At 40.9% G+C, this 27860-nt stretch overlaps 1 protein-coding gene across 7 annotated transcripts in view; it reads right to left on the bottom strand.

The window, feature by feature from the left end:
- Nucleotides 1–27860, bottom strand: part of LAMA2 (laminin subunit alpha 2) — an 834596-nt gene that overhangs the window by 333529 nt on the left and 473207 nt on the right. For 5 of the 7 annotated variants that reach the window (XM_066605535.1, XM_066605537.1, XM_066605536.1 and 2 more), the window contains exons 20-23: nt 25975–26081; nt 13120–13386; nt 11366–11546; nt 6584–6720 (exon numbers count right to left, since the gene is read on the bottom strand). In XM_066605535.1, coding sequence (XP_066461632.1) covers nt 6584–6720; nt 11366–11546; nt 13120–13386; nt 25975–26081 — 692 coding nt within the window. The remainder of the gene's footprint in view (nt 1–6583; nt 6721–11365; nt 11547–13119; nt 13387–25974; nt 26082–27860) is intronic. The other 2 variants (XM_066605539.1, XM_066605540.1) reach the window with 1 other exon arrangement.

Genomic DNA, 27860 nt, shown 5'->3' with positions numbered 1-27860 from the left:
GGTGTCATGGCAGCCAGGGGCCTTCTGAAGGGCCCCAGCGCTGTCATAGCAGAATGACTATCAAGTCTATTGCAATATAGGCATTCTTAATAGAATGCCTGTCAAATCTCAGTATAATGTAATGCTATGGCGATCTAAGCATTGCATATCTTGTTCCCTCTGGGGATTAAAAAAAAAGCAAAAATAAGTTTTAAAAAGTTTTGCTAATTATTAAAAGTAATAAAAGACAACAAAAGTCCCCCCCCCCTTGCCATATTTATAATAAAAGAACCTAAATATTTAAACAAAAACATATATGCCATCAATGCATCCATAAAAGTTCGATCTATCTAAATAATGTGTTATTTACCCCACATGGTGAATGTCATTGGAAAAAAAATAACGGCAGAATTGTGCTTTTTTGATCACCCTGTCTCCAAGAAAAAATGTAATAAAAAGTGATCAAAAAGCTGTATGTGTTTCAAAATTGGGCCAACACAAGCTACCGGATGTCCCGCAAAAACGGAGCCCTCGCACAACTATGTCGACAAGAAAATAAAAAAGATATGGCTGTCAGAAGATGGTGGCATCTTTAAAAATAAAAATTTAGGTAGTACAGCAAGAAAATTACCCGCGTATACTCGAGTATTAGCCAACCCAAATATAAGCCGAGACAATAAGTTTTACCACAAAAAACTGGTAAAATCTATTGACGTAAGTATAGCTGAGCTGTACTTGAGTATATACTGGGTAAAAAAAAAAACCCTCCATATTCACCTCCCAGCCGGCATCTGTGTCCCCGATGGCGGTGTGGAAAGCTGCTTCAATTTCTGTGTTCTCACTGGCGGTGTGACAAGCTGCTTGTATCTCCCTGCTGTCATCCCCCGTCGTCCTCTATGCTCGGCTCTGTCATCCCCCACTGTAAGCGCTGTGATTGCCGCATGTAAGCTGCTTTAGAATTCTTCCCGCTGTCATCTCCCTGCTTGGCTTTGAAATTCCCTGCCGTCAGTGCTGTGATTGGCTGGCGCTCGATCTAATCCCAGCCTGACGGCGGGGGATGACAGAGCTGAGCAGAGAGGACGGTGGGGGATAATAGCGGGGAGAATTCAAGCAGCTTGCCGCACCGCAGATTTTTTATAGGGGGGAGGTAAAACCGAAAATGTAAAAAAAAGGCCATGTCTTTAAGGGTTAACATATGCAGTGCGTTTTTTTTTACAGCATGCTGAAAATCTTTTTTTTTTAAATGTCATCCTCATTGTTTGTACTGTACACTATGTACTTACTGAATGCTAATATATGGCTGACAATGCAGTGTACACTGGTGTTTTTTTTCTCTCTTTGGCCGTGTCATTTGGGTTCATAGCATTTTTCTAAATTGCTTTATGCTCTGGATCAGGCAGTTTTTCTAGCATTTTCTCATAACCTATTAAAGGGGTTGTCCCGCGCCGAAACGGTTTTTTTTCTTTTTTCAACCCCCCTTCCCCGTTCGGCGCGAGACAACCCCGATGCAGGGACGTACAGAAAGCTCACCGGAGCGCTTACCTTAATCCCCGCGCTCCGGTGACTTCTATACTTACCTGTGAAGATGGCCGCCGGGATCCTCTGCCTCCGTGGACCGCAGCTCTTCTGTGCGGTCCACTGCCGATTCCAGCCTCCTGATTGGCTGGAATCGGCACGTGACGGGGCGGAGCTACACGGAGCTACACGGAGCCCCATAGAGAACAGGAGAAGACCCGGACTGCGCAAGCGCGGCTAATTTGGCCATCGGAGGGCGAAAATTAGTCGGCACCATGGAGACGAGGACGCTAGCAACGGAGCAGGTAAGTATAAAACTTTTTATAACTTCTGTATGGCTCATAATTAATGCACAATGTACATTACAAAGTGCATTAATATGGCCATACAGAAGTGTATAGACCCACTTGCTGCCGCGGGACAACCCCTTTAATAATAATAATCTTTATTTGTATAGCGCCAACATATTCCGCAGCGCTTACATAGACAGGGGGAATACAGAAAGACAAAATACAAAAATTACAGAACCACGGTTACATAGTAATCAGTTGATGGAAACAATAGGGATGCGGGTCCGGCTCCACAGAGTTTACATACTACAAGTAATGGGGTGATACAGAAGGTAAAGGGGCTGGAGATGTGCACAGTATGGTGAGGTGGAGATGTGCACGGTATGGCAGGGTGGAGAGTGGGGGATTCTATACACATAGACAATGGTCAGATATTTGGCCGTGTGACGGCAGAATCGGTATGACTACAGGGGCAGTTTATGACAGGGAGTGCAGTCAATAGGTCAGGGAGCATGTTATCAGGTGGCATACAGAGGAGTCGGTTTGGGGTATGCGGTATGCCTCCCTGAAGAGGTGCGTTTTTAGAGCACGTCTGAAGTTTTTCGAGTCTTGGATTGCCCGGGTATCCTTTGGTAATGCATTCCAGAGGGCTGGTGCTGCTCTGGAGAAGTCTTGGAGACGGGAGTGAGAAGTTCGAATTAGAGGGGTGTGCAGTCTAGTTTCGTTTGCCGAGCGGAGAGCCCGGGCTGGGTGAAGGATTGAGGGAGGCAATATAGGGGGGCGCTGCACTGTGGAGGGCTTTGTGGATGAAGGTGGTGAGTTTAAATTGAATTCTGTATTTAACGGGCAGCCAGTGCAATGACTGGCACAGGGAAGAGGCGTCCGAGTAGCGGCTGGACAGGAATATGAGCCTGGCTGCCGCATTCAGGATGGATTGGAGAGGGTAGAGTCTGGTGCAGGGGAGGCCGATCAGCAACGAGTGGCAATAATCGAGCTGTGAGTGGATGAGGGCAACAACAAGTGTTTTCAGCGTGTCTATGGTGAGAAAAGAGCGGATTCTTGAATTCTTGCTATTAGGGCTTCAACCCACTAGCGTTTTTTTTAACGCTGCAATTTTGCTACGTTTTTATCAATGGGACACTCTAATGTTAAAATTGCATTGCACAAAAATCGTAGAAGCACAAACTTGCGACTTCTGTGCGATGTGATTTTAACATTAGAAAGTCCCATTGAAAAAATGCAGCAATATTGCAGCCTTAAAAAAAACGCTAGTGGGTAGAAGCCCTTATAGGAATAAAAGACTGAAAAAAGCCCCATGTGCATGCTTCTCCCATAGCCTTTTATAAGTTAGCGCATGCATGTGATTATGAAGAGTCACATTTTCCAGCGCCACGTGATCTTCGGAGGGTGACGTGACAGCACCGCATTGCGGAATCTGTTGAGTATAAAAAAATACGTACCCTGACTCCCTGTCATCATCCTTTACAGCAACATAACTTAGTATATGGTGCTGTGGGGACGTGATCGGTTCCCTTTAAGCTAAATGAATCTAACAGGAAATATTGATATCTATAAACTCATAACCAAGTGAAAAAATAAGGCTAATACAGTAAAAATATGAAAGATTGACAACAGGGGTATAATTATAGGGGATGCAGTTGCCCCCAAGCCCAGGAGCCTTAGGGAGCCCATAAGGCCTCTCTTCTCCATATAGGGAGCCCAGTACTATGAATAAAGCATTATAGTTGGGTAATGCTACAGGTTTTGCATTGGGCCCCCCGAATCTTCAAGTTATGCCTCTGATTGACAGGCTATAAATTAGAAGTTCCCTAAGTCCCAGCTTTAAGAATGTAACTCTATGAATTATCACCAGCTTTCACAAGTGTTCCAGTAATGACCATGTGGAAAAATGACTTCAGACATCACCAAGTATGAGCTGCAGCCTATATATCATTAGTAATTTAAAGGAAGTGTTTGCCTAGGATATTACTGTCATGCAGATATGATATTTTGTAAGTTGAAAACAAAATTCTGCATAATGTTTGAGAGAGCAGAGGAATATTAAAAGGCAGATCTTATACATAATTAAAAGGAGCTCTTGGAATAAACTCGCATAATTGTTTAATTTGTTTACATGCTCAAACCTCCTAGCACTTCCCACAATTCAGAAGCCGCATCTTATTTCTTAAATATTAAGGTAGCTGTTTAATATTGAAATGATGCGTTAGAATAGTTTTAATGTCTTGTATATCAAGATTATATAGTCAACTATTTACTTCTATACAGAAATGTTGAAATCCCAAATGCGTCGCAATAGCAGATGAACACAATCATGCAGCGCAGCTGGGATTTGGTAAGCTATTTACTTCTATATCAGAGGGCATAATTTTATAACAGTCTAACAGATCCTACAGAGACCATGATAATTGTAAGTATGGGTGGAAGAGGCGTTCTGGGTGAGCTAACAAGCTACATTGTACTGAGTGAAGCTACAATGTGAACACTTTAGATGCTGTTACACGTTCGGATTGCAAATAGCATTTCCCTCATTATGGAGGACCTGGCATTTTATGCATAACGCTCAACGTCCATTTCTTTTAATCTGCACCATTTTTTGCTTAGTTCCCCCTGTGGTGGTGCTGAAAGAGAACTGAACGGTTGCTGCAGGCTCCCTTGCAGACGATCACTAGAGTAATAAGCATCAACTTAATTTCAGATGTCCCTTTTAAGAAAAAGGAGCTCTTCACAAGCAAACAAATCTATTAACCTTCCGGCAGGCGCAACCGAGCTGTCAGGCACAGGGCGCATTTTAGTTTTGTCTTTCAATGCTAGGCAGCATTCGCGACTGTTGCGTCTACCGTGTTTCCCTGAAAATAAGACAGTGTCTTATATTAATTTTTTTTCAAAAAGGTTTAACTTTTTTACATGTATAGCTGCCTGGACACTATTTAAATCGACTTTTTAAATTACCTGTTAGCAGGGCTTAATTTTGGAGTAGGGCTTATATTTCAAGCATCCTCAAAAAACCTGAAAAATCATTTTGCATCCTCAAAAATTCTGGAAAATCATGCTATGTCTTATTTTCAGGGAAACAGGGTAGTAGCTGTCCTTTATTACTTGCTGTTTTTAACCGTGCTCACCAGTTTGCTCTAGGTTTTTTCCAGTAGAAGGTATTTGAGTTTTCATCTGACCATTTTCTTAAGGCTTTATTCACACAAGTGTTTTTACGTGGCTATGTAGCCGCTTTTTCACGCACGGCCGAAAAAGGCGACCATCTGAGGCATTGGATACCGATGCATTCGTTCACATGGGCGATTTTGCGGAACATAAAAACATCAGAAAAAGTAGAACATATGTAAATAAAATCGACTAGTGCTATTATACACTGCCTGAAAAGATAGGTCTGGATCTATCTTTGACCGATATACGCTAGCGGCTCCCATAGACTCCTATGGGAGTTGGAAAAAAAGCAAGGGGGAGGTAGTTTAGCAGCGTCCAATGCAGAGAAAAGCTTACCGGTGCCTTTATTTAGGCTTTTGAAGTCATTCCATGAGAGATTTCAGAGCTACAGCATATTTTTTCACTAATTAGTCACCCCCAGCCACGTGAATGGACAAGAAAATGCTAATTAAGCTTGGGACTTGATCATGGAAAATCATCCATTCCCGTGAATTAATGGCACGTAAAAACACATACGCCCGTGTAAAAGAGCCCTAACTCTAATTCCTTTTTTTACATGACAATAGTATTTGGTATTGAGTATCAGATTTACTTACAGTTTTCGAATATTTAAAATAAATTAATTATATTAGTTTTTTTAATTTGGATTTTTACTTTTTAAACATCCCTCAAAATGTTACTGAGTAATTACAGATTGCTTGAATTAACAACTTAGGTTTTAATTACCTTGATTAAAACATGTGCCTGTTAGGCACATTGCGCCCAAACTGTTGGGCTTTAGCACTGTGCTTGACAGGAGGTTAAAGAGGTTTAGGTTGTAATTTTGATAGCTTATATTTAAGAGAGGCAATTTCCATCCAATTGCTGGAACCCCCAACAAACTGCTGAATCAAAGGACCGTGACCCTTCAATGGTTACTCAAGCATACTACCATATTTGAATGGGACAGAGCTGCTGTATCTACAACAGCTACACCCAATTGCATAGCGCTGTGGCGCTGTGCCTGATTAAATAATGAAGCAAAACTCTGTACATTGGGTGCCGTCAATTACAGTAGCTGATGTATGTAAGTAGTGATATCAGAATTCGGACCTGCAGTGATCAGATATTGGTGTATCCTAAAGGTAGACCATCAATATTAAAATCTTGGAAAAACCCTTTAATGGTTTGTTTAGCAAGAAGACTATAAGGCTCTGTACCCGTGACGTTTCTGTCCCCAGTATGAGCCACAGTGTCCTTTGACAGTAGAACTTTCGGCATAATGCTGACACGTCTGTTTTACAGTTTTACAAGCACTGCATTAAGAAGTACTATAAAAATTAAAATTCACTATAAACTAATTGCTGACAATTAACTTTGGCTTATTAGGTTATAATAGTTTCAGACTACTAAATACTTGATATTCTACTAATAAGTGTTTGTTATATGACAATTAAAAACCTGTTCTATGTAGCATAGGGATAATACAGTAAAGTCAATGCCATAATGAGGTTTCAGGATGAGTTATATTAAATCATAATTGAAGTTCCATCTACAACATTCCGCCTTAATGTTTAAGACCCTCTAATAATATTGGCTATCATTCATTTATACCATTGAGAAAATATTGATTGGCCAACCTTGCATCCCGTAATATTGCTGTATCCCCAGTGATTTGGTGCACACTTCTCACATTGCTCTCCAATGGTATTGGGAGGACAAATGCACTGACCAGTTTCTTCATCACAATTGTTCCCAAACCGAGGGCAGTCACAAGCTTTATGAAAGAAAAACACACGGATTAGAGAACAGCTAAATTTTAAAAGTTCAAACATATTATTTGACTATATACAGGATAGTATGTAGCATACATGGTGAATCCAAAAGAATAGTGCAAAAGTAAAGCTGAGTTATTTATACATGAATTGACATATAGTAACCCAGAATGGTCGCTACATACAAATGGTTGCATAAATGTGACTTGAATGTGTTTTTGATGTTTTGTGTAATGTTTCATATTAATTGTGGTGACCAACATCGAGTTTGGGTAGGAGGGAGGAGCACAGGTTATATGGCTGAGTGCTGCTTGCGATTGGCTGAGTGATTTGACCATTCACAGGCAGAGCTCAGCTGTCACTCAATGGCTGAGTGCTGCCTGTTATTGGCTGAGCGTTCAGCCAATGAGACCAGCGCTTTCTGGGACTGGGGATTTTTCAATCCCAGGCCTCCAGAAGATGACTGCTAGGGCTGGACAGAAGAGCCAGACGGCTCTTCTAGGCAAGTATAATGTTTTTTCTTTACTTTTTTTTTTTTACAACTACTGATGATTTTCAGGGAAGGGCTTATATTTCAAGCCCTTCCCTGAAAATTATCACTGCGGGGGTTGCCTGCAACCCACTGCTTTCAATGGGGCCGCAGCAGTGTCAACCCCATTGAAAGCAATGGGATAGCATCACGGACTTCTGCCACAGCTGTCACAGCTGTGACAGCTGGGGCAGAGGATTCCTTTATCTCCACGGTCCCAACGGGGATGAAGGAAACCTCTGCCGTAGCTGTCAAAGCTGTGGCAGAAGTCCGCAATGTATTCCCTATGTTTTCAATGGGGCTGGCCTCATTGAAAACACTGAGCGATATCACAGATTTTCTCTCTGCGCTGTGAGGCTTGAGAGCAAAAATTGCAGATGAGTATGAAACCATTGATAATCATTGGTTTCATAGTCATGCGTTTTCACTCGCTCTCGCAAGAAAATATATTGCTAGTGGGTAGACACCCATCAGGCTTTAGGGAGCAGTTCCTAACAGCCATTTCTGGATCTGACTTAAGGGTGCATAATGCAGGCTGAAGATTCCAGGCCATAGTGAAAAAAAACACATCAGTAGTAGGGAAGCAAACAGAGTGGCAGCACTTCCAGACACTACCTTCAGGATGAGATTTGGAAGCTTAGATGGTAAAAGACTCATCTGGATGCTGAATAAATGTGAGTTAACTGTTGCCCTTCCGGTCTCTCTGGACTCTATTCCACTTGGGGTATACCAAGCTATCACACCAAGGAGCAGAGACTAGTCGTTACCATCAGCCACCACATCTTTCACTCTAGTCTACCGAGGTGGGAGAGGGACATACACCACAATGGCCACTATGAACATCACCCCCCATCCAAATTATGGCATAACACAGACATAAAACAGCCAGGATGACATGAAAAGACAGAAGAACTCTTCACGTTTTGAATGCACCTTGCAGGATTTTAATGGGGGGGGGGGGGGGGGGGGGAGTTGGTCACACAGCAAGTATCAAGTCACTAGTCCAGTTCTGCACATTCACAGTATATACTCTGCTTTCAATTCCACTGCAGTGGAGATACATTGCTTCAGGTTGTCTAGTGTCACTAACAGTGCCCACATCAAGCATCTGTAAGGCACACTAAAAACTTAAAACATTCATCTACATTTTCATATAAGAATAAATCAGCTTTACTTTTGCACCATTCTTTTGGAATCACCCTGCATTATATTACAGTAATCATTAGCAAAGATTACAGTAATCACTAGTACAATGATTGAACTATATAAACTGTGGAATCAAGGGACATTTTATATGGGCGACCATGCCGACCAAGTATTATTTTTAGTTAATATTCATTTAATATAATAAATCAATACTGTCACCTAAAATTGTAGTTCTCTGCAGTAAAATGTAAAATTCTTTTGTGTAAAATATTAATGCAAACTTTTATTGGTAGACCGAATAATAAGTAAGTGACTATTGTAATTATAAAGGAAGCTATTAACAAAGTATAAGAGCCTGCCATGACCTGCAAGATTGGGACTCTTGACCTGCAGTGGTCTTTTATTGTAATTCTGCTCATATCTATTACTTACTTAAGACTGCTTTCTGAGTTGCTCAGCAAGCAAAGTAAATTGCCTAATTAGAAAACGTAATTTTTTCCCCTACATTTTAGACACTCACCAGGTATATTAGTCAGCCCCAGGCCCATGTGGCTGAGCATTATACAGTTGCAAGAAGAAGTAAAGGCACTCTTTGGAATTAACTGGATTTCTGCATTGGTTACGATTACGGATAAAATGTCTGATTATATCTACAGTGTAATATTTTTTGGGATGAAAAGGGCAAAAAAAGATAATCTTTTTGACATTAAACTGCCCCAACTGCTTAACATTACCACTGTAGGAGATAACAGAGATGACTAATTAGGTCCTATAGGCGAACTTGCTGTATGGACATATTTAAAGTACTTTGGGTAAAAGCGTACACTATTGGTACTATATTCTCCATATATTATGATAGGTTATGTTATGAAAGATGTATTTAACCCCTTCCCTCCCCAGGACGTACCGGTACGTCCTGGGAGTCTGGTACTTCCCGCAACAGGACGTACCGTTACATCATTGGGATAGCGAGAGATCATGACTGACCTCATGCTATCCCGCAGCGGGAACCAGCTGTCAGTCACAGCCGGAGTCCCGCTGAAACAGCGGGGGGCATCGGAGATGCGCCCTCCGCTATTAACCCCTTCCCTGCTGCGATCTAAGTAGATCGCGGCAGGGAAAGAGTTCACAGAGGGAGCGCGCTCCCTCTGTGTCTCCGGCCATCTCTCGCGTCCTGTATTGCCAATACCTATGATCGCTGTATAAGCGATAAGGCATGGCAGAGCAGTAGCTTTGCCAAGCCTTATCACAGCGATCATAGGCACAGTGCTGCAAGTCCCTCAGAGGGACTAAAATTGTGTAAAAAAAAAAGGAAAAATGTAAAAGAAAAATGTAAAAAAAACCCCTTTTTAATGCTTTTGCTAATATTAGCATAAAAATTTTTTTTTTTTAATTTAAAACCCCACATATTGGGTATTGACGCGTCCGTAACGATGTGTACAAAAAGTTGAACATGCTTTTTATTTTGTGCGGCAAAAAGCGTAACAAAAAAACGCTAAAAAATAGAGGCAAAATGCTAATTTTTAGCATTTTGCTTCCCAAAAAATGCAATAAAAGTGATCAAAAAAGCAGTACATTCCCCAAAATGACTCTGAATGCAGCTATAGAGAAAAAAAAAAGGATTTAAAAAAAAAAAAGGCTTTTTATTGCAAAAAAGTGTAAAAACTACGGTTTATCGTTGTAACCGTACCAACCCGCAGAAACCATTTAGTGTGTCATTTATGCTGCATGATTAACGCTGTAAAAAAAAAAATCTATGGCAGAATGTCTATGTACCCATATAGTCTAGGCACCGATAAAAACTACAGCTCGCCACGCAAAAAACAAGCCCTTATCCAGCCGCGTCAACGGAAAAATAAAAAAGTTATGGCTTTTGAAAAATGGAGATGGAAAAATACCAAAAATCGCTTGGTCCTCAACGCCAAAATAGGCCGTGTCCTTAAGGGGTTAAAAATATTGCATTGAGTCTAAAATGTCAAGCTTGGCTAATTAAGAATCAACTACAAAAGATAAGAGAAGAAATTATTAAAACATTAACTACTACTCATTACTACTAAAATGGTGATAATACTGTATATCCTATACTGGATGTGGAACATGTTAATTATACAGAAATTATTTAAATTGCTATGGCTATGTTCACACTACTGTCATGGGTTCAATTATAAAGGAAAACCATGAAGCAGTGCTAGATCTGACACCCAACGGACACCAATGATATCCCACAGTCTTCATTAACCCTTTGCAATCCAATTTTGGATTCAGGGTTTCCTAGGCGGCTTTCTCCTTCTGCCATTATACAATGGCGCCATCTGCTGGCTGGAGCCAGTACTGCAGTATGGGACATGCTGGAGAGGCCCCCCGACAACAGAGCAGCCAGTAATATACAGTAAGAATACCCTGCCGGACGTCTTCTGACATCGGAGCTGTACAGCCTTCAATCATAATGTCTTCAGACGTCAGACAGTGGATTGGAAAGGGTTAATGAACTATGAAGTCCTTTGGGTTCCTATCATGCTGTCTTTTATTTTGACAGGAATAGTGCTGCATGCTGTGCTCTTCTTTCTGTCAAATCCAATAAAACCAGAGAAAGGCTCCAAACGGAATCTCTAGTGGTAGTGTGAACACTGGCTAACTCAATCAATAAGTGAAGGTCAAATATAACTCAGGATCATTGTCTGGGGATGATAATCAAACAGAACCAATAAATCAGTCCAAACAAGGTAATGAATTCCCCATGTGGCAACCTCAAGCAAAGATTTTATGCAATGTATCAGTGAGTTTTGAAAAAGGACTGAAGGTATGGCTTTGCCAGTAGAATGTAGTGACAGTAAGGAGCTCAATCCTTCAACTAACCAGTTTACAAGTCTATAAGTATGCAAACCATTACTAGGCAGTCCAGTGGTTAATTCAGGATCTAGGATCAATTAAAAAGTTTTGTTAGCAGGACAGAGAAGCATTTTGATACTTACGGGTACATCCGCCTTCTTGAAAGTCATAAAACCCACGATCACATCGGTCACATTTTGGTCCGGTTATTCCTGGCTGACAATGACATTGACCATTCTCATCACAGTCAAATGACTTGGATCCAAAGGAATTGCAATTACAGGGGACACATCCCTGTGCAAATACAGGTCCGTATGTCTGTGGCTAAAATAGGGAAAACAATAGCGCAAAAATATTATACAATAGTCTAACATATAAACAACTACAGTTTGTATTTGTAATGATCAAAAAATAGGTTTGCATGCTCTGATGGTGTAAAACAAAGTTGTATAAAGCTACATGCACATGGGCATTAAAAATGTTGGGCACGAGATTCTCAGGCACAACTCAAATGGGACAGCAATTGGACATTTGTGCAGTCCGACGTGCTAAACATTACACATTAGCATGTGCTACTCTTGTCCGAAAATCAGACAATAATAGGACATGTGGCAATTTAAAAAAAGCCCATGAAAATACACCCTTTCAAATGAATGGGTCCTTTTTCTGTCCAATTTTTGGACCGAATTTGGAAATATCTTTCATGTGCATGTACCCTAAAACAACATCTGCAAAAGAAAAAAAACTAAGCAAAACCAAGAGAATAAGAAAAAGCAAGCATTTGCAAACAAATTTAGTAAGGAAAACGGTTCCGGACGTAAGCAAATTGACTGTGATAACAAGTTATCTTATCCTAAATCCTTAGAACATAGTAATCTCAACACAACAAACCCCATTGTAAAGCAATTGAAATGACAAACTGTGGCACGGAAAGTTTAAATGCCTTAAGACTCATGTTAAACATGGCTACAGTGGTAGATCAAACGAGTTCTCTGCAGTAGTTGATTACATTGTTTGTGCATATGTCTTCATCCAAACAACTTGCCTTGGAATAGGTCTATACAAATATATACATGTGTTCCCTCCATTGGGCAGACTGCATGGATGAACACTGAAAAATGACGGTATACCAGCCCATCTACAACTTTATGCTCTAAGTTTCAAGTTTTACATGTTAATAGCACATATTATAAAGTTAGGTTGCGGCAATGCTTCACTATGAGGATCTTATTAATTGAAGAGGTCTAGAATCAGGGAAACCCTTAGAGGTGTGCAACCTATGCAGTTACACAGGGTGCATCAGCTGTTCTTGCTTTAAGGGGTGACAACAGAAGCACTGCATAGCACTGTTATGATCTTACTTTATATATACTGCAAAGTAAATTGTTTTTGCACTGTGTGTTGGAGGTGGCACTGTGAAGCATTGTTATTTAGACACTGTACGGATGTCTTGTTTGGCCACCATATGGCACCAGTATGGGATTTTGCAAAGTTTAACTTGACTATGATAACTTTTTGCTACAAGTTATCTTATCATAAGCCATTAAAAAGCTATTGTTATCTTATCACAATAAAAGTTATTGACATGTGGCACAGAACATTATCTGAACCTTTCCTACATCTGTATGTGGGTACCAATCATGGCACATTAAATCTTTGTTAAGTCCTGGCATTATATTAAATAAATATTGTGGATAACATGGCAAAATATTACATGATGAAACACATGCCCACAAGACACTACTCGTGTTTTTGCTATCAACAGCCAATGTGATACCAATAATGTAGTTATTTCCTAATTTTTTTTTTTCTTTTTAAATAGACAAATTTGCTGTGCAACACATTTATTCTCTGCTTTACTCCACACCATGCATAACAGGAGTGCACAGCCAATTACCGGAGTAGCTGGCTTGTAAGCCCCCCGCGGACAACCTCTTGATGAAGGGTAGTTCCATCTCCTACTAGGTAGACCTTGGACACTCTGAGATTTCCAGGTGGGATTTTTCCTTTCATATAACTGTCTTCTAAACTCACATCGCTTCCCAAAGTACTCAGGCTTACAGATACATCTCCCTGTAATGTCACAGCGCTGAGACATTGAGCCGCTGACGCTACAGTTACAAGGTAGACATACCTGCTTGTCAGAATCCCACCAACAGTTTGGCTTTGAAAGCAGAAGAACAAAGGAAAAACGTGAGAAAAAGCAGAAGGTTGTAAAAGAAATGAAAGGAAAGAGACTTGTTATGCTGCTAAGCACTGACATTCATGCAACATGATCATATTACAAGATGGAACACAATGTCTTCTTGAAGAATATAACAAATGACAATATCCAATGAATATTTCATGCTTTCCCTACAGCACATCACACAGAAGATTATGCAGTAATTGTAATTAAATGATTGATGATTCTGGACAAATGCTGCACCGTCATTTCTTCACTTACAGTTACAAATCACTGCATCAATAAAAAATAAGAAATAGAAAAACCACATGGAAACCAAACCTAACAAATAAATGAAATCGCCATCTCCTCTAAAAAAGAACAAGTCTAAATAATAATGGCATCAAAGTAGTGAATCTGTACTTTATATGTAATATTACTTTAAAAAATGTTGCATGTGCATGTGTTGATGTGCTTCGATAAGTGATGTCCGGTTCAGTTAACTGAAAGTGTAGCAAAAAACTTGTTCATAGCATACTATTATCTATTGACTACATAAGGGCAATATATTATAGATCCAGTAGGCTATTCCAGTTATTAGTCCTGTCATAGGTCGTTGGCCATGACAGTTTCATGGCATGACGGTCATAATATGGAAACAGTCCGAGCCATGTACTAACACTTTTGGCTTAGGCATCCTGTTGTTGCAGTAGTTACTTTTGGTGTTGTATGTCTGATATCCCTCAGGGTCCCCTGTGATTACAGAGGGTTCTTTGGGTGTTATATGTTGAAAACGGCTTAAGTGGATTATGTTTTCCGGCCAATCAACAATGATGGAAGTTTATATATTCCTGCCCCTACTCTTGTGGAGTGCTGATTGTTCATCTGATGTTGGGGGAGTTTGGTCTGGTTCAAGTCCTTCTGGGTTTTTAGATAAGTGGCTGGTGCACTTCTTTATACTGTGGTGCTATATCTGCCGAATCTACTGCTGTGTCAATAGGGATTACCGTCCGACTATTGGAATTCTAGGGACAGTTTAGGTGGTCCAGGTCTGGGATGTTCTTATCAGGAGGGAGCAGGGTTTTTTCCCGTATTAGCACTTTAGGGCTAGATCTCCATTTGTTCCCCTTGGTTGTATCTAGTTTGTGTTTTTAGTGTTCTACACATTATTTACTGGTGTATATTCATCCCGTTTGAACACTGCCTTATGTCCAATCTGAGCACGGTGCGTTAACGTTCGGCTCGGACATAACAAGTTCGCTGTAGTCAGTACTTGTACTGATTGGCAACTAAGACTACATGGTGATAGACATAATGTGATGGTGTTGTGTTTAAAGCGAGAAGTGATGGGAGACTTTTTTACGTTTTTTGTCAGTTTACCTAATTTTCAAGGGTCTGGAGTTCAATTCAAGGAAAAAAGAATGCATGTTATCACAATTACTCATGTCACCTGTGTGTTACTAGTAGAGCATCATAATACTGATGCACTGTATAAATGTCACTTAATTATATTTAAAAAAAACCTGCCACCACGTCTATCACATCCGTTTTATACACTCCATAAAAAAACAATTCAGGGGCATCTTTTCTTAGAACTCTACATTGTGTTCTCCCTCTATTATTCCTATGAGAGATGTATAAATAAATTGGAATCTGAGAGGGGGGGGTCTCACATGGACAGATTCTAATTGCGGAACCCACAATCGTCGTCCACGCGGAGGATCTTCATCAAAACGCAGGCATTGAAAGGCATGAACTTTTGATTTTTCTTTCATACTCGCAGATACGAATTATGTATTCCATGAGCAGAAGAAAAATAGCAGCATGTTCTATTTTGCGCCAGAATCAGCGTAGATGGCCTCCATTAAGTCATAGAAGCATAGAATGGTAGAGTTGGAAGGGACCTCCAGGATCATCGGGTCCAACCCCCTGCTCAGTGCAGGATTCACTAAATCATCCCAGACACATGTCTGTCCAGCCTTTGTTTGAAGACTTCCATTGAAGGTGAACTCACCACCTCCCGTGGTAACCTGTTCCACTCATTGATCACCCCCACTGTCTAATATCTAATCTGTGTCTCCTCCCTTTCACTTTCATCCCATTGCTTCTAGTCTCTCCTGGTGCAAATGAGAATAGGGCTGATCCCTCTGCACTGTGACAGCCCCTCCGATATTTGTAGACAGCTATTAAGTCTCCTCTCAGCCTTCTTTTTTTACAAGCTAAACATTCCCAGATCCTTTAATCATTCCTTTTTGGACATGGAGGCCGTCCGACCCATAGCCCATACGCAATTAACATTGTGTATAGCCTGCAGGTACCCGTATTGATGGTGCAGGAAATACGAACAGTGAAAAAAACCCTTGTACTGCACAAGACCGACAGCGAGCCGCCACAGTCCTCCGCAATACAGAAAAATCAAGTATGCAGGGTGACTAGGCCGGCTAACTGCTGGAATCCTCTGTGGGTCTCACACATGCGGAATCCAACCCAGTTGTGTGATCCCAGCTTCAGTGTTATCAGTTGGGACTGTGACCCCACACAATGATACTGTTCAATCAGTGCTGATAATATCAGGATTCGTAGGGACACTCTGCTTTGATCGATTTCAAAACTTTTTGCTTTATTAAAAGGAACAATAACACCCAGTTGTCAATTTATTTATGAGTTTTAGGAGGAATAACTGTGCAATGGCATAACACAGTAAAATCATGGCATTACTGCAATCTCAATGTTTCTCTATGGGAAACAATGTTGTGGGTAACTTTCAGTCCTCATTGTGTTGCTGTGATGATGCTGATTATCCGTTCAGTCACATCCGACCTTCGGTCACTGTATGGATCAATGTTCCCCATGCATTCCTGTCTTTCACCGCTACTTCCAGTTCAGGGATTGACGTGTTCGTGGTGGCCTTGATTGTATCTAGCCATCTTGTTCTTTGTCGTCCTGATCTTCTTTTCCCACTGACTTTGCCAAGCATCAGTACTGTTTCCAGTGAGTTAGCGTGCATTACGTGTCCAAAAGAAGAGAGCTGCTGTTTGATGATTTTGCCTTCTAGTGATTTTTCAGTGGGACGCGATCTAACACTACCTTGTTCATTTTCATCGCAGTCCAAGGTATCCGTAGAATTCTCCTCCATCGCCATAGTTCAAACACATCAATTTTCCTTGTAATGCTGTGACTTTACCACAATTCATAGCCGACTAAGAGTTGGCATTTAATCCTAGCATAAGGCCTCATTTATATGGTAGAGTGATCTAAATGGATGAAGTGCAAAGACGGAGCAGTATTCACAGTTCTGCTGTCCACTGAGCTAAAATCTACCAGCTTCACTTGATTGACCTTCATCTGTAGAGATAGCTCTATGAAGTTTTCATCTTCACATCACGCAATGATAGACACTTTTATTACGGTTGCAATGTACTGAGGTGTTTTTTTTAAATCTTAGATTAGCTCTTTAATCTTAGATTGCCAGACTTGGAAAGGGACCTGAACACTAGAAATTCTCTGTCGCAGAAAGCTTTTCATATCTGATCAGGTCTGACAGGATGACATTATGCAAATCAGTTTGAAACACTAAAAAACAGGTTCAAATTCAGGAAATCTGGTAAATGCGCACAGAATTTCCTATGTTGTTCTCTGTGGCTTTTACTTAGCTAGTAACTGTGGCTAACACTATTTTGGATAATATGTAACAGAGGGCTTAAACAATGGATAGCCAAGGTGAATGAAATCTGTAGATTTCAAGAATTGTCAAACCGGGGATTCAGAACACGTACAAAATTTAGATCCATATGGAAGCTCTGGCAGAGTTGCCCTAGACCCATGGATGTTAACTAATGGACTTGAGTTGAGTGTCTTTTTTTAAGTTGCTTACAGCGGTTTAACTCGTGGCATAATCACACACCTAGGAATGTTATTTTTCCCTTAAAGTGGAATCTAACCCTAAAATCCTAATTTCCTCACTCCCCCCTTTTTTCTCCTCCTATTCCCCCTAACTCATCCTTTCTATTGCTTTCTTTGTGTCATTGAGTAAAGTTAAAACTTTAAAGTTTTTAATGTAAATGTATATGCAATTTGACCCTACTATACGCTTAGGATAGTAGCTTTACATAATTGTATGACACTTGTCTTTTATGCTTAATAAAGAAAGTATTTACAAAAAAACCCAAAAAACAAAAAATTTTTGTTCTTGCCCTGTTATGCGGCCGTGATGAGCATAACGGGACAAAATAAAACCATTGATTTCAATGGTTTCATTTTCACTAGCGGTATACTCGCCTGTTATTTGTACGAACACAAAAAGATAGGACTTTCCCTATCTTTTTCGCACATAGCATTAACTACGTGCAGGAAAGATGGGGAAGGACTGATTTTCCCTGTGCTATGGGGTGGGGTTTGAAAAGCCAGAGAAAGAAGAAGGAAAACCCATTCATGCGCACCTACCCCAACTCCAAGATTGTTTTGTAGTTAGCACTCATTGTAGAATTATTCTGTGAATGGAACTAATGAGGTTACCGTGAAAGGAGCATTGTCATGGTTGTATCTGAGATCAGCAGTGTTAGGCCGGTGTCACATGGGCATAAGCACATTTATGTGCATACTTACGCTGTGTAATTGTGCAATAGGGGTTGAGTTTTTGGACAATCCTGTGCGTGTTATACTATATTTTTTGGCACATATGTCATAAGAATTTGCACATGTAAAAAAAACACACAAGCGTGCTCCCATTGATTGCCATGGGCAATTAAGTTAATTACCTCAATATGTATGAATGCACATGAAAATGGAGCGTGCTGCTTACTTTTGTGCAAAAAAAAAAATGCGTGCGTAAAATATGCTTATGTGAACAATCCCATTGAAATCAATGGGTTCTACTCATTGCGTGCAGAAAGCGCTATACAAATACACCCGTGTGATACAGGTCTTAGAGCGTTTTTGTGCAGTGAACCGAACCCACTGTTTTCAATGGCTTCATTCACACCTTCGCTTTTACACATGCATTTTGTGTGCACAAAAAAGAAGGGGACATGCTCTATTTTCTATTTGCGCACCTAAGACACCATAGGAGTCTATGGGGAGCCAAACCTAGCAAAATTGAGCAAAACAAACTGCACAATTTTGCGGGGCAATCTATAAAACCGTTGACCTATTAGGTTGCACAGCCTTTGCAATCACAGCGCAGGTGTATCCTGTTCGGATGTGACCATTTACCGGCTGCACAGAAAGTACAGTAAAATGCGCAGAAATGTTTGTGATAGCATGACCTTCAAAGCGCAAAAGTCACACTATTATGAGCGGATTTATGCATATGCACGTGTGAAGCCGCCGTTATCTGTGACTGCCAATGTAATAAGGACAGCTGTGGCTTATTAGGCCGGTACATTCCTATGGAAGCATTTTTGTCCGGCACATATGGGAGTTTAGTCGTGGGTAAACCGTTATGGGACTGTCTTCTCTTGTCTACATTTCTGTTCTTCGAAAACCCCATTGTTTCAGGATTCGCCTAGGATCTGCCCTCTGCCAGGCTTTACTAAACTCTCATTTCCATACTTCTTGCTGCTATTTTAAATGTTATCATGAAGTCAAACTCCTCCCCTTATTTCTCTTAAATAGACTTTTAGAAAACAAATAGTGACATATATGTCAGAGTTTTAGGTTTGAACTTTGCTGAACTGAAAAAAATTGTCTCTTTTTTTCCAAAGAAAATGGAATACTATAGTTTGCAAAACTGTAATTTGCATCGCGTGACATACTTTTTGTAATTCTGTCATGATGGTACACCAGGATATTTAACAAAGCAGATGCCAAAGGCTGGTATTTAAATGTTAAGTGCTCTACAGCTTGTACTAAAGAATACTTTGCTGAAATGCAATTTGAAAGTTTTAACATCAATGTCTGAAGATATGCTATTGTATACAGAAAGTTATTTTCTTTACATTATAAATCTTTGCAATGATGATGTAAAATCAAAGCTGAATTTAAATATTTATTAGAAATTTTACCTTTAAGGCATCCTGTTTTACATGGTGTCTAATCTGCAGAAAGCGTCTCATAGAGCACGAGGAGCGGAGAAGATTGATATATGGTTTTATGGGGAAAGATTCAGTATAACTTGTATTTTATTCATTTATATCTCTGCGCTTTTTATGTTTAGAAGCCCCGTGGGTGGTCCTAATCAGTGATTGATATCTTTACATGTATGACTCCACTCACAAAGATAGCTGTCAATCACTGGTAGGACCGCCCACTGGACTCCTAAGCACAGACAGAGCTGGGAGTTACATGAATAAAATACAAGTCACACTGAGGGCCTAATAGGGTTTTTCAGGAGCACACTGCCACAGGTGTGGGATGATTGAGGTGGCTGGGTGTGTAGTTCTCCAGCCAGCCAATCACCATCGGTCTGCTGCTCATAAATACCAGTTGCTTTGACTAGAAGGTGTTGGATTGCTCATTCCCCTCAAAGTCCCCTTGTGTTTGCATCCATGCAAGTTGTTCTGTAGATATGTACAGTGATGTGTTCTATGTGTCTGTGCAGGAAGCCGGACATGTGGTGTAAACAGTCCTGTTCCATGTGCTATGCATTCCCTTGTGTGTTGGTGTGAACTGCGTCCTGCTTTGCTGGTATACTGTTTTCAATCTAGGGAAAGCCAGGCCCTTAGGTTCCAGCATGGGGCCATCCATATTGAGACGATCGCCCCATTTGCAGGCAGGACTCATGGGTTTGTTGTCTTATTATAGTGGGGACTCACAAGACAATGAGGACTTTTGTTGCGGGCTCATGGGCTTAAGTATATTGTCCAAAATCTGAAGCAATACCTCGTACGTACTGTAGCGATTGCATCTGTTTATGCGTGCAGGTATGCTAGGTAAGTGTTTTGGGTATTTGTCAGTCATTGTGTCATGTCTGCTCGTGGGTCCCGTTCAGAGTTCACTAGTTCAATTTCTTTTGGTGTTTAGTGTGTGTGCAGTTGCGTGAGTAGCTCAGGGTTACGGTTCCAGCGCGTCCTATTTAGCAGTAACACCATATTGTGTTTTGATGCAGACATGCTGTGTGTGAACGCACCATAAGAGAGGCTTCACACTGGCATATTTGCATGCGTAAAATTTGCACCCTCAATACACAGAGAATAGAGCCCACTGATTTAAAAGGAAAACAGCATTCTCTACTTTTGTGTGCAATTGTGCTCCAATGGTCCCATTGAAGTCTATAAAGAATGTGCAAATTCGTGTACAAAGTGCAACAAAAAGCACAATATGCTCAATTCCATGGGAAAAAAACACATCTGGAACACATTAGGCTAAATAACCATTTAAATTGGGGCGTGTTCGTCTGCTGTGTGCAAAAAGTACAGTGAAATGCACACAAAAAAAGCCTTGTTCATAGCGCAAAAACGTGCTGAGGAGCATGTAAAAACGGATACGCCCGTGGGAAGCCACCCTTAGATAATTTTCATAAATGAAGCCCAGTATCTTTTCTCACAAGCCTATACATAAATCTACTCAGCACCTCCTTCTCTATAACATGATGCTCACAGTTCACACTGCATGTACATGCGTGGCCAAAAGTTTTGAAAAACAAATTACGTTTTTCACAAAGTTTGCCACTTCAGTTTTTATAGCGTCAATTTGCATTAAATTTAGAGTGTTATGAAGAGTGATCAGATGAATTGCAATAAATTGCAAAGTCATTCCTTACCATGAAAATTAACTTAATTACAAAAGCTCCATTTCCACTATTGCTTGACGAAGGCTTCAGAGTGCCCAGGAAAGTCCATCAAGTTTCAGAACTGTCTCCTAAAGGGGATTCAACTACGGGATGGGTTCAACATCAGTGCAGAGCTATCCAGGAGTGTCAGCAGGCAAATGTCAGTGTATCTGCATGCACAGTGAGGCGAAGGCTTTAGGAGGCCAGCCTGGTGTTAAGAATGGCAGCAAAGAAGCCACTTCTCTTCAAGAAAAACATCAAAGACGGAGTGACATTCTGCAGGAAGTACAGGGATTGTACTGCAGAGTACTGGAGTAAAGTTATTTTTTCGGAGGAAGCCCCCTTCAGACTGTTTGGGACATCTGGAAGAATGATTGTCCAGAGAAGAAAAGGTGAGCGCTGCCATAAGTCCCTTGTCATGCGAACAGTAAAGCACCCTGAGACCATTCTTGTGCGGGGTTGCTTTTCATCTAAGGGATTGGGCTCACTAATTTTCCCTAAGAACACTGCCATGAATAAAGAATGGTATCTAAACATCCTCCAAGAGCAACTTCTCCCAATGATCCAAAAGCAATTTGGCATTGAACAATGCTTTTTTTCAGCATGATGGAGCACCATGTCACAAGACAAAAGTGATAATTAAATGGCTCGGTGAACAAAGCATTGATATTTTGGGACCATGGCCAGGAAACTCCCCATATCTCAATTCCATTGAGAACCTGTGGTCAATGCTTAAGAAGCTGGTGGAAAAACAAAAACACAGAAATGATAATAAACTCCAAGCACTGATTAGGCAGGAACGGGGTGCCATCAGTCAGGATTTGGCTCAGAAGCTGATATCCAGCATGCCAGAGTGACTTGCAGAAGTCTTGAAAAAATGGTCATCCCTGTAAAAATTGAGTCTTTGCCTAAACTTAAATTTAGCTTAAATACAAGCTTAAAAAACCAATGAAATGCTTAGAATGGTAATTCAGTATACCATAGAAACATCAGACTTAGGCTTCCTGTCCATGGGTGATATATCATTACGCTATCCAGAGCGATAATCCGCACGCAGGTAATGCAATGAACACTTTCCATTGGATATCTATGGAAAGCGCAGCCCAAGGTTCACGAGCAGAAAAATGCTGTGATTTTCCACTTGTGTATAAAAATTTATGATAGGTTCATCACAGAAAATCGTGGCGACTTTAGCATTCTCCTGCGGTGGCTGTTGCGCCAGCAATCCACTGCGGGAAAACGCAACAACCATGGACAGGTGGCCTTAAAGATCTAAAAAGAGTGAAGATACAAACTTAATGAAAACTAAAATTTGTGTCAGTCTCACAACTTTTGGCCATGACTGTACAATCTGAATAGGTTCCCTTAAATGTCTATAACCACCTATTAACCTTTGCTATATCTCTGCATTAAAACTTTGTTTTTCAGTTAATATTATTGAAGAAAGGACTTGAATACCTTGCACTAAAGTTGTCTGCTATGGCAAAACATCTTTACAGGTGGTTGCAATTTGAGGTATTCAGGGCAGACAGAAGCAGCAGAGCTGCTGTAATGCCCCAATTCTTACTAATTTTGGTAATGTTAGTGGGCCGGGGCATGGCAATCGCCCACATAGATTTTTATTAGTTTTGCCAGCCCTCCATCTGAGAAGTCCCAGCATACCCCATAAGAACCGGTTTTGCACCGCAAGAATATTTTTGCTGTAGAAAGTCACTGAAATATTGAATATGGGGACTCCCACGACGACATGATAGGAAACTAATTTGTGCTTGATAAGGGAGAAAGTTTTCTCTGAAATGCATCGCACATTTCTGTATCTACAAATAAATTCCACAACACATGGATCAAGGACTCTATTTTTGGTTGAAATCCTGCTTTTTGCTGACCTAGATACCAGTAATGTTTCAGGCAGTTCCTGAACCCCCCACTGCAGTAAGTGCCTTCATTATCATTTTTTATTCTATTGCTTATGTGCCTGCATCTAGAGTGCTGAAACTCATTTTTTTCCTTTGGCTGCTTGTTTTACGTCCAAGGTGTTGTATCCCTGTTGGCTGTTCCATTTGCACTCTCGGCTCCTGAATGTCCTAGATAATGAGGTGCTTGCTGGTGTTGCAACAGTGTGTTGTATGAAGTTATTCTGTGATAGACCACTTATTTGTTGGGCTATTTACACCAGGTGAATTGATCTCAACCAATTACCTGGAGGGCTTTCCATTTTCTAATTGACATGATGAGGTGTGGTATTCATTGATCAAATGTCCTACAGCTTGGACTATAGAATAATTTCCTAATTTGAACGTTTTATCTATTGTATGCAGAAAGTGTGTGTTCTTTTACATTATAAGTCTTTGCAAGGATGATGTAAAACCAAATGCAGCATTTAAATATTTATTGAAAATTTTACCTAAATTTTCAATAACCACCAATATTATCCCTTGCTCTATCTCCACCTGTGTGTGTATATAGATCTTTAAAAATTCTGTTTTCCAGTGAATAAGTTGAAGTAAAGGCTCCGATGCCTTGCACTAAGACTGTGTACCAAGGCATAGTACTCTTGAATTAATGAAAGCATGTTTTAGTTGAAAAGGCCCCAGCTTAAGATGATGAATAGACTCTTCAAACACTTTTAGCACAAGTGAATGGCAAAGCAAATCAACAGAAAATCAACAGGATTTGTATGACAGCTTCTACCTTATATTCATCTGTGGAAGTAAAATGTTAGAAATAAAAGCATGCAGTTTATGTCAGGAGAAGCTAAAGTGCTTCTGAAATGTATTATGATAAGAAAACCATTTTGGCACCATAGTAAAGCAAAAATCAATGCATAAATCATATGTTCTGAGTAAGATTTGGATCAAAATACAGAAAAGTGTTTCTGAGTCGAAGGCTGCTGTGTTTTAGATATATTATCACTGACTCTAAGTTGTACATCTACCTACGTAATTTATGAAAATGATTATCAGGTCTATCATGCAGCTTCTCTCCAACAAGCAAGTTTGTTTTATAAAACTCCCTTCTTGATGTCTAGAGCTTTTTTTCACGGTAGTCTGGGTAACAATGGTATTTCCGAAAAAGAACACATCTCTGTTTTAAGAACTATGTCCCTATTCCTGGTGGTCAAAGCAAACTCCTTAAGGGGTCTCACAAGGATGGAATTTAATTGCGGAATCTATGATCGCCGGAAGATCTACGGTAAAACACGGACATTGAAAGGTATGTGTTTTTGAATTTTTCTTCACACTTATGGATACGAATTGCGTATTCTGTGAGCGGAAGAAAAATTGCAGCATGCTCTGTTTTAGCTGCCTCAATAGATGTCTATGGATGCAACGGAAGTCTGCACTTTTAAGGGCTCAGTCACACGGGCGCATCGGCATCCGTACACCGGCGCCGATGTGCCTGTGTGACTGCAGGAAGGAGACGGACGTACCTGAAGACGGCCGTATCTCTGCAGCGCCAGAGGAAAGAACACATGACCGGCAATGAAGCCGGACACATGTTCTTTCCTCCGGCGCTGCAGAGAGACGGCCGTCCTCGGGTACGTCCGTCTGGTGGTGTCCGTCACACGGGCGCATCGGCGCCGGTGTACGGGTGCCCATGCGCCCGTGTGACTGAGGCCTAAATGAGGATTTTGATGTGGAATTACCAGCATAATTAAGCTATTTTCAATTCCACATCAAAATCCGCACTTTAGACATGAGGATTTTGGTGAGGAATTTCCTAAAGATATCTTCACATACAACGTCTGAACTGCGGAAATTCTGGTGCAGAATTTCTGAAGATGGACAGAGTTAAAGGGGTTTTCATGTAGGAAGACTATTCAGAATAGGTCATCAATAGTTGATCAGCTGGGTCCGTCGCTCGGGACCCTGACCGATCAGCTGATTGTGCGCCCACTGATAGTGCCGCAATAGTACGTCAGAGTGGAAGCAGCAGAAGTCTCCGCGCCAACCTCTGTGTTGTGCTTGTAAATGCATTGAAATCAACGTGAGCCGTGCCTGCAGTTTCAAGTGCCGGACACTACATAGAGGGCGGCACGGAGACTTCCGCTGCTTTTGCTCCGACCTCTGTGTATTTGCGGCACTATCAATGGGTGCACAATCAGCTGATCGGTCGGGGTCCCGAGCGACGGACCCCAGCCAATCAACTATTGTTGTGAACGGTCCTAGCAGCACGAAAATGTACAGTAAAATGTGTGTGCACGCGTGCAAAAGCACATGATCGGGCTCCATTCAGAGCGCAATCGTGTCATCTTTTCACGAGCGTATCTGTGGTACGCTCCTGTACAGGAGCCCTTAGTAAACAATGGCTGATTTCTTCTATGGAAATTCCCCAAAATAGAACATGCTGCGATGGCAGAAAGCAAAAAGAAAATCGCTCACGTGAACAAACCTATTTAAAAGAATGGGTTTCATATTTGTGCAAGTTTCTCACATCACACAAAACTTGCACAAGGTTCTTGCCCATGTGAATAAGCCCTAAGAGTTAAGATTGTCTCAACTTCCCTGAAATGTTGGAGTCCTGGTTTGTACATTGTGAATCCTGTGCACAGAAATGGATTACATGTATCTTATTTTATGCTGACAATAAACTTAATGATCACCATTTAAAATCCTCAAATTACTTTTCAATCTTTATGTCTAGCTCTGTCCTATGAAAATGAAATTGCGCAATCAATCTCAGCATTGTGACATGCTGTCTATCTGAATTTGTCACCACTGCTTGGCATTTTCTGAAAGATATTTTCTTCCTATAGTCATAAAAACAACAGTATATAGATAAAAACCAAAACTAGAAAACCGTATTACTCTCCAGTCTTATTTGCATTATAATAATGTCCAATCCCGCAGGTGTGTGAATGTAATTATGCAGAAACTTACCAAGCACTCATCACACTTCCAGCCTCTTACGTTACTTCTGCACTCACACTGTCCTGTCTGAAGATTGCACACAGTGGATAAAGAGCCATTGATGTTACAGTTGCATGCTGTGAGACAAAATGATCTACAGATTAGTACCTTACATAATTCCCTGGGACAAATTAACTACACAGCTGAAAATATAGTTTGAGATCAACCCACAGGTCTTTAATTTAGAGCTAATAGCATTGACTACATACGTTGTCTCTGATTTGGCTGATATCCCTAGTCAGGTTTAAAGCTCTATAAAAGATCCGGCGCTGACTTAGGCCCAATGTCCAATGGGCAAATTTGATTTGCGGAATCTGCAAATCAAGCCGCCCTTAGAGATGCATGGGTGCCCGCAAATGGATTAAAACATGTGCATTTGATTTGCAGATCTTTTGGTCCAGAAAACAAATCACAGCATGCTCCATTTTTGAAGTCAATGGAAGTAACCTACACAAAAGCCGGGCAGGAATTGACGTGTGACATGGAATTTAATTCGATGGCATGTCAATTTTATTGGCGTCTTCCCTGTGGATTTACATTCTCCCAATGAGGTGGTGAATTCTGCACAGGAATTCGCCATAAAACCCACTTCAAAATCCACACCAAATGGTGTGGGTTTGGAGGTAGGCTTTCCGTGGCTGATCTGCTATGGACATTCCGCTGGAAATCAGCCCCAAATGGACTCAGCCGAAGCATTGTCCTTACGACTTCTTGTTAGTTATATCTTTGAACGAAGAGTCTGTACTTTCTAAGAACTCGTCAAATCGAAAACTGAAAATGGGAGCTTCCCTGCTGAATGACCCAGACCTTTTGGGATTGAACTGAAGGTTATTTTTTCTAATAGTGGTGTCAATTTTCTGAGGTGTCTTTTAGTGGAGATGAGGACCTCAAAATTGCCTCTGAGATTCCACTAGATTCAAGTTGTACCAAATTGACTGTTTGTTCTGGCTTCTGTTTTGTGGCTCTATGGGAAGCTTCTCTCTGCCATTGCTTGCCTCACCTGGGAATTTCATGCGGATTGCATCATTCACGGAGCAAAAATGTTACTCTGCACCTCTGTGTGTTCTTGTGGGCACTACTTTTCATGGCCTACTGGACTACCCAACCCTGGACACATGCAGCATGCACATCGTTAATAATCTGTCCACATGAGGGTATAGTTCCAAGCCATCAGGTTCCCAACACAGTTCCAGTCTGAATCCTTGACAAATAACAGATACTGTCCCTTTACGGAACAACCCAACTTAATGTGTAATAGCTGGGATAGAAGCAGTACAACTTTAACTTGCAATATACCATACAGTGTTACACTCAAATGTTTCACTTTGACTTATGGAATAAGGAGCTTGTCACTGTCCTTCTGAACATCTCCAGCCTACTCAAAGTGCTGGACTGAGATATACAAGTTTTTTACTATATTTCAGGGTAGTCAGAATCTCATTAACTGCTGGTTTCTCTCTCTTGGATCTAACTCTGCGCTGAGGCTTCCAAAGCCTACACTGACCCAGCATTGGGTACCAAACTGTAAGAGTCTCTCTCTCACCACTTACTAGCTTGTTTGCAATTATTAACAACCAGGCATACTTGTGCACTTAGAATGTCCTAGTTTCTCACCAACAGTTTTATGGCAGTGTAAGAGGGTTTTAAGACCCCTGTAGTGTGTGAAATGTTTCTTAATAGGATTGACACTCTTGGTCCAAATGTTGCAATCTAACGGTTAGCAGAATATATTCCAGTAGTTAACTATTTCTTTAATTTGCTATACAGTCAAGTTCTGAGGGTCTGGAAGTAATTTTTTAAAGGCTCCGTCTGGACAGGGAGCAGGGTCAGTGACTCAGTTTCATTTTGGCTGAGCA

The sequence above is a fragment of the Eleutherodactylus coqui genome, chromosome 1 (genome assembly GCF_035609145.1).
Source record: "Eleutherodactylus coqui strain aEleCoq1 chromosome 1, aEleCoq1.hap1, whole genome shotgun sequence".
NCBI lineage: Eukaryota > Metazoa > Chordata > Amphibia > Anura > Eleutherodactylidae > Eleutherodactylus > Eleutherodactylus coqui.
The sequence above is the reverse complement of the archived record's forward strand: the minus strand, read 5'-3'. Positions and strand labels throughout refer to the sequence as shown.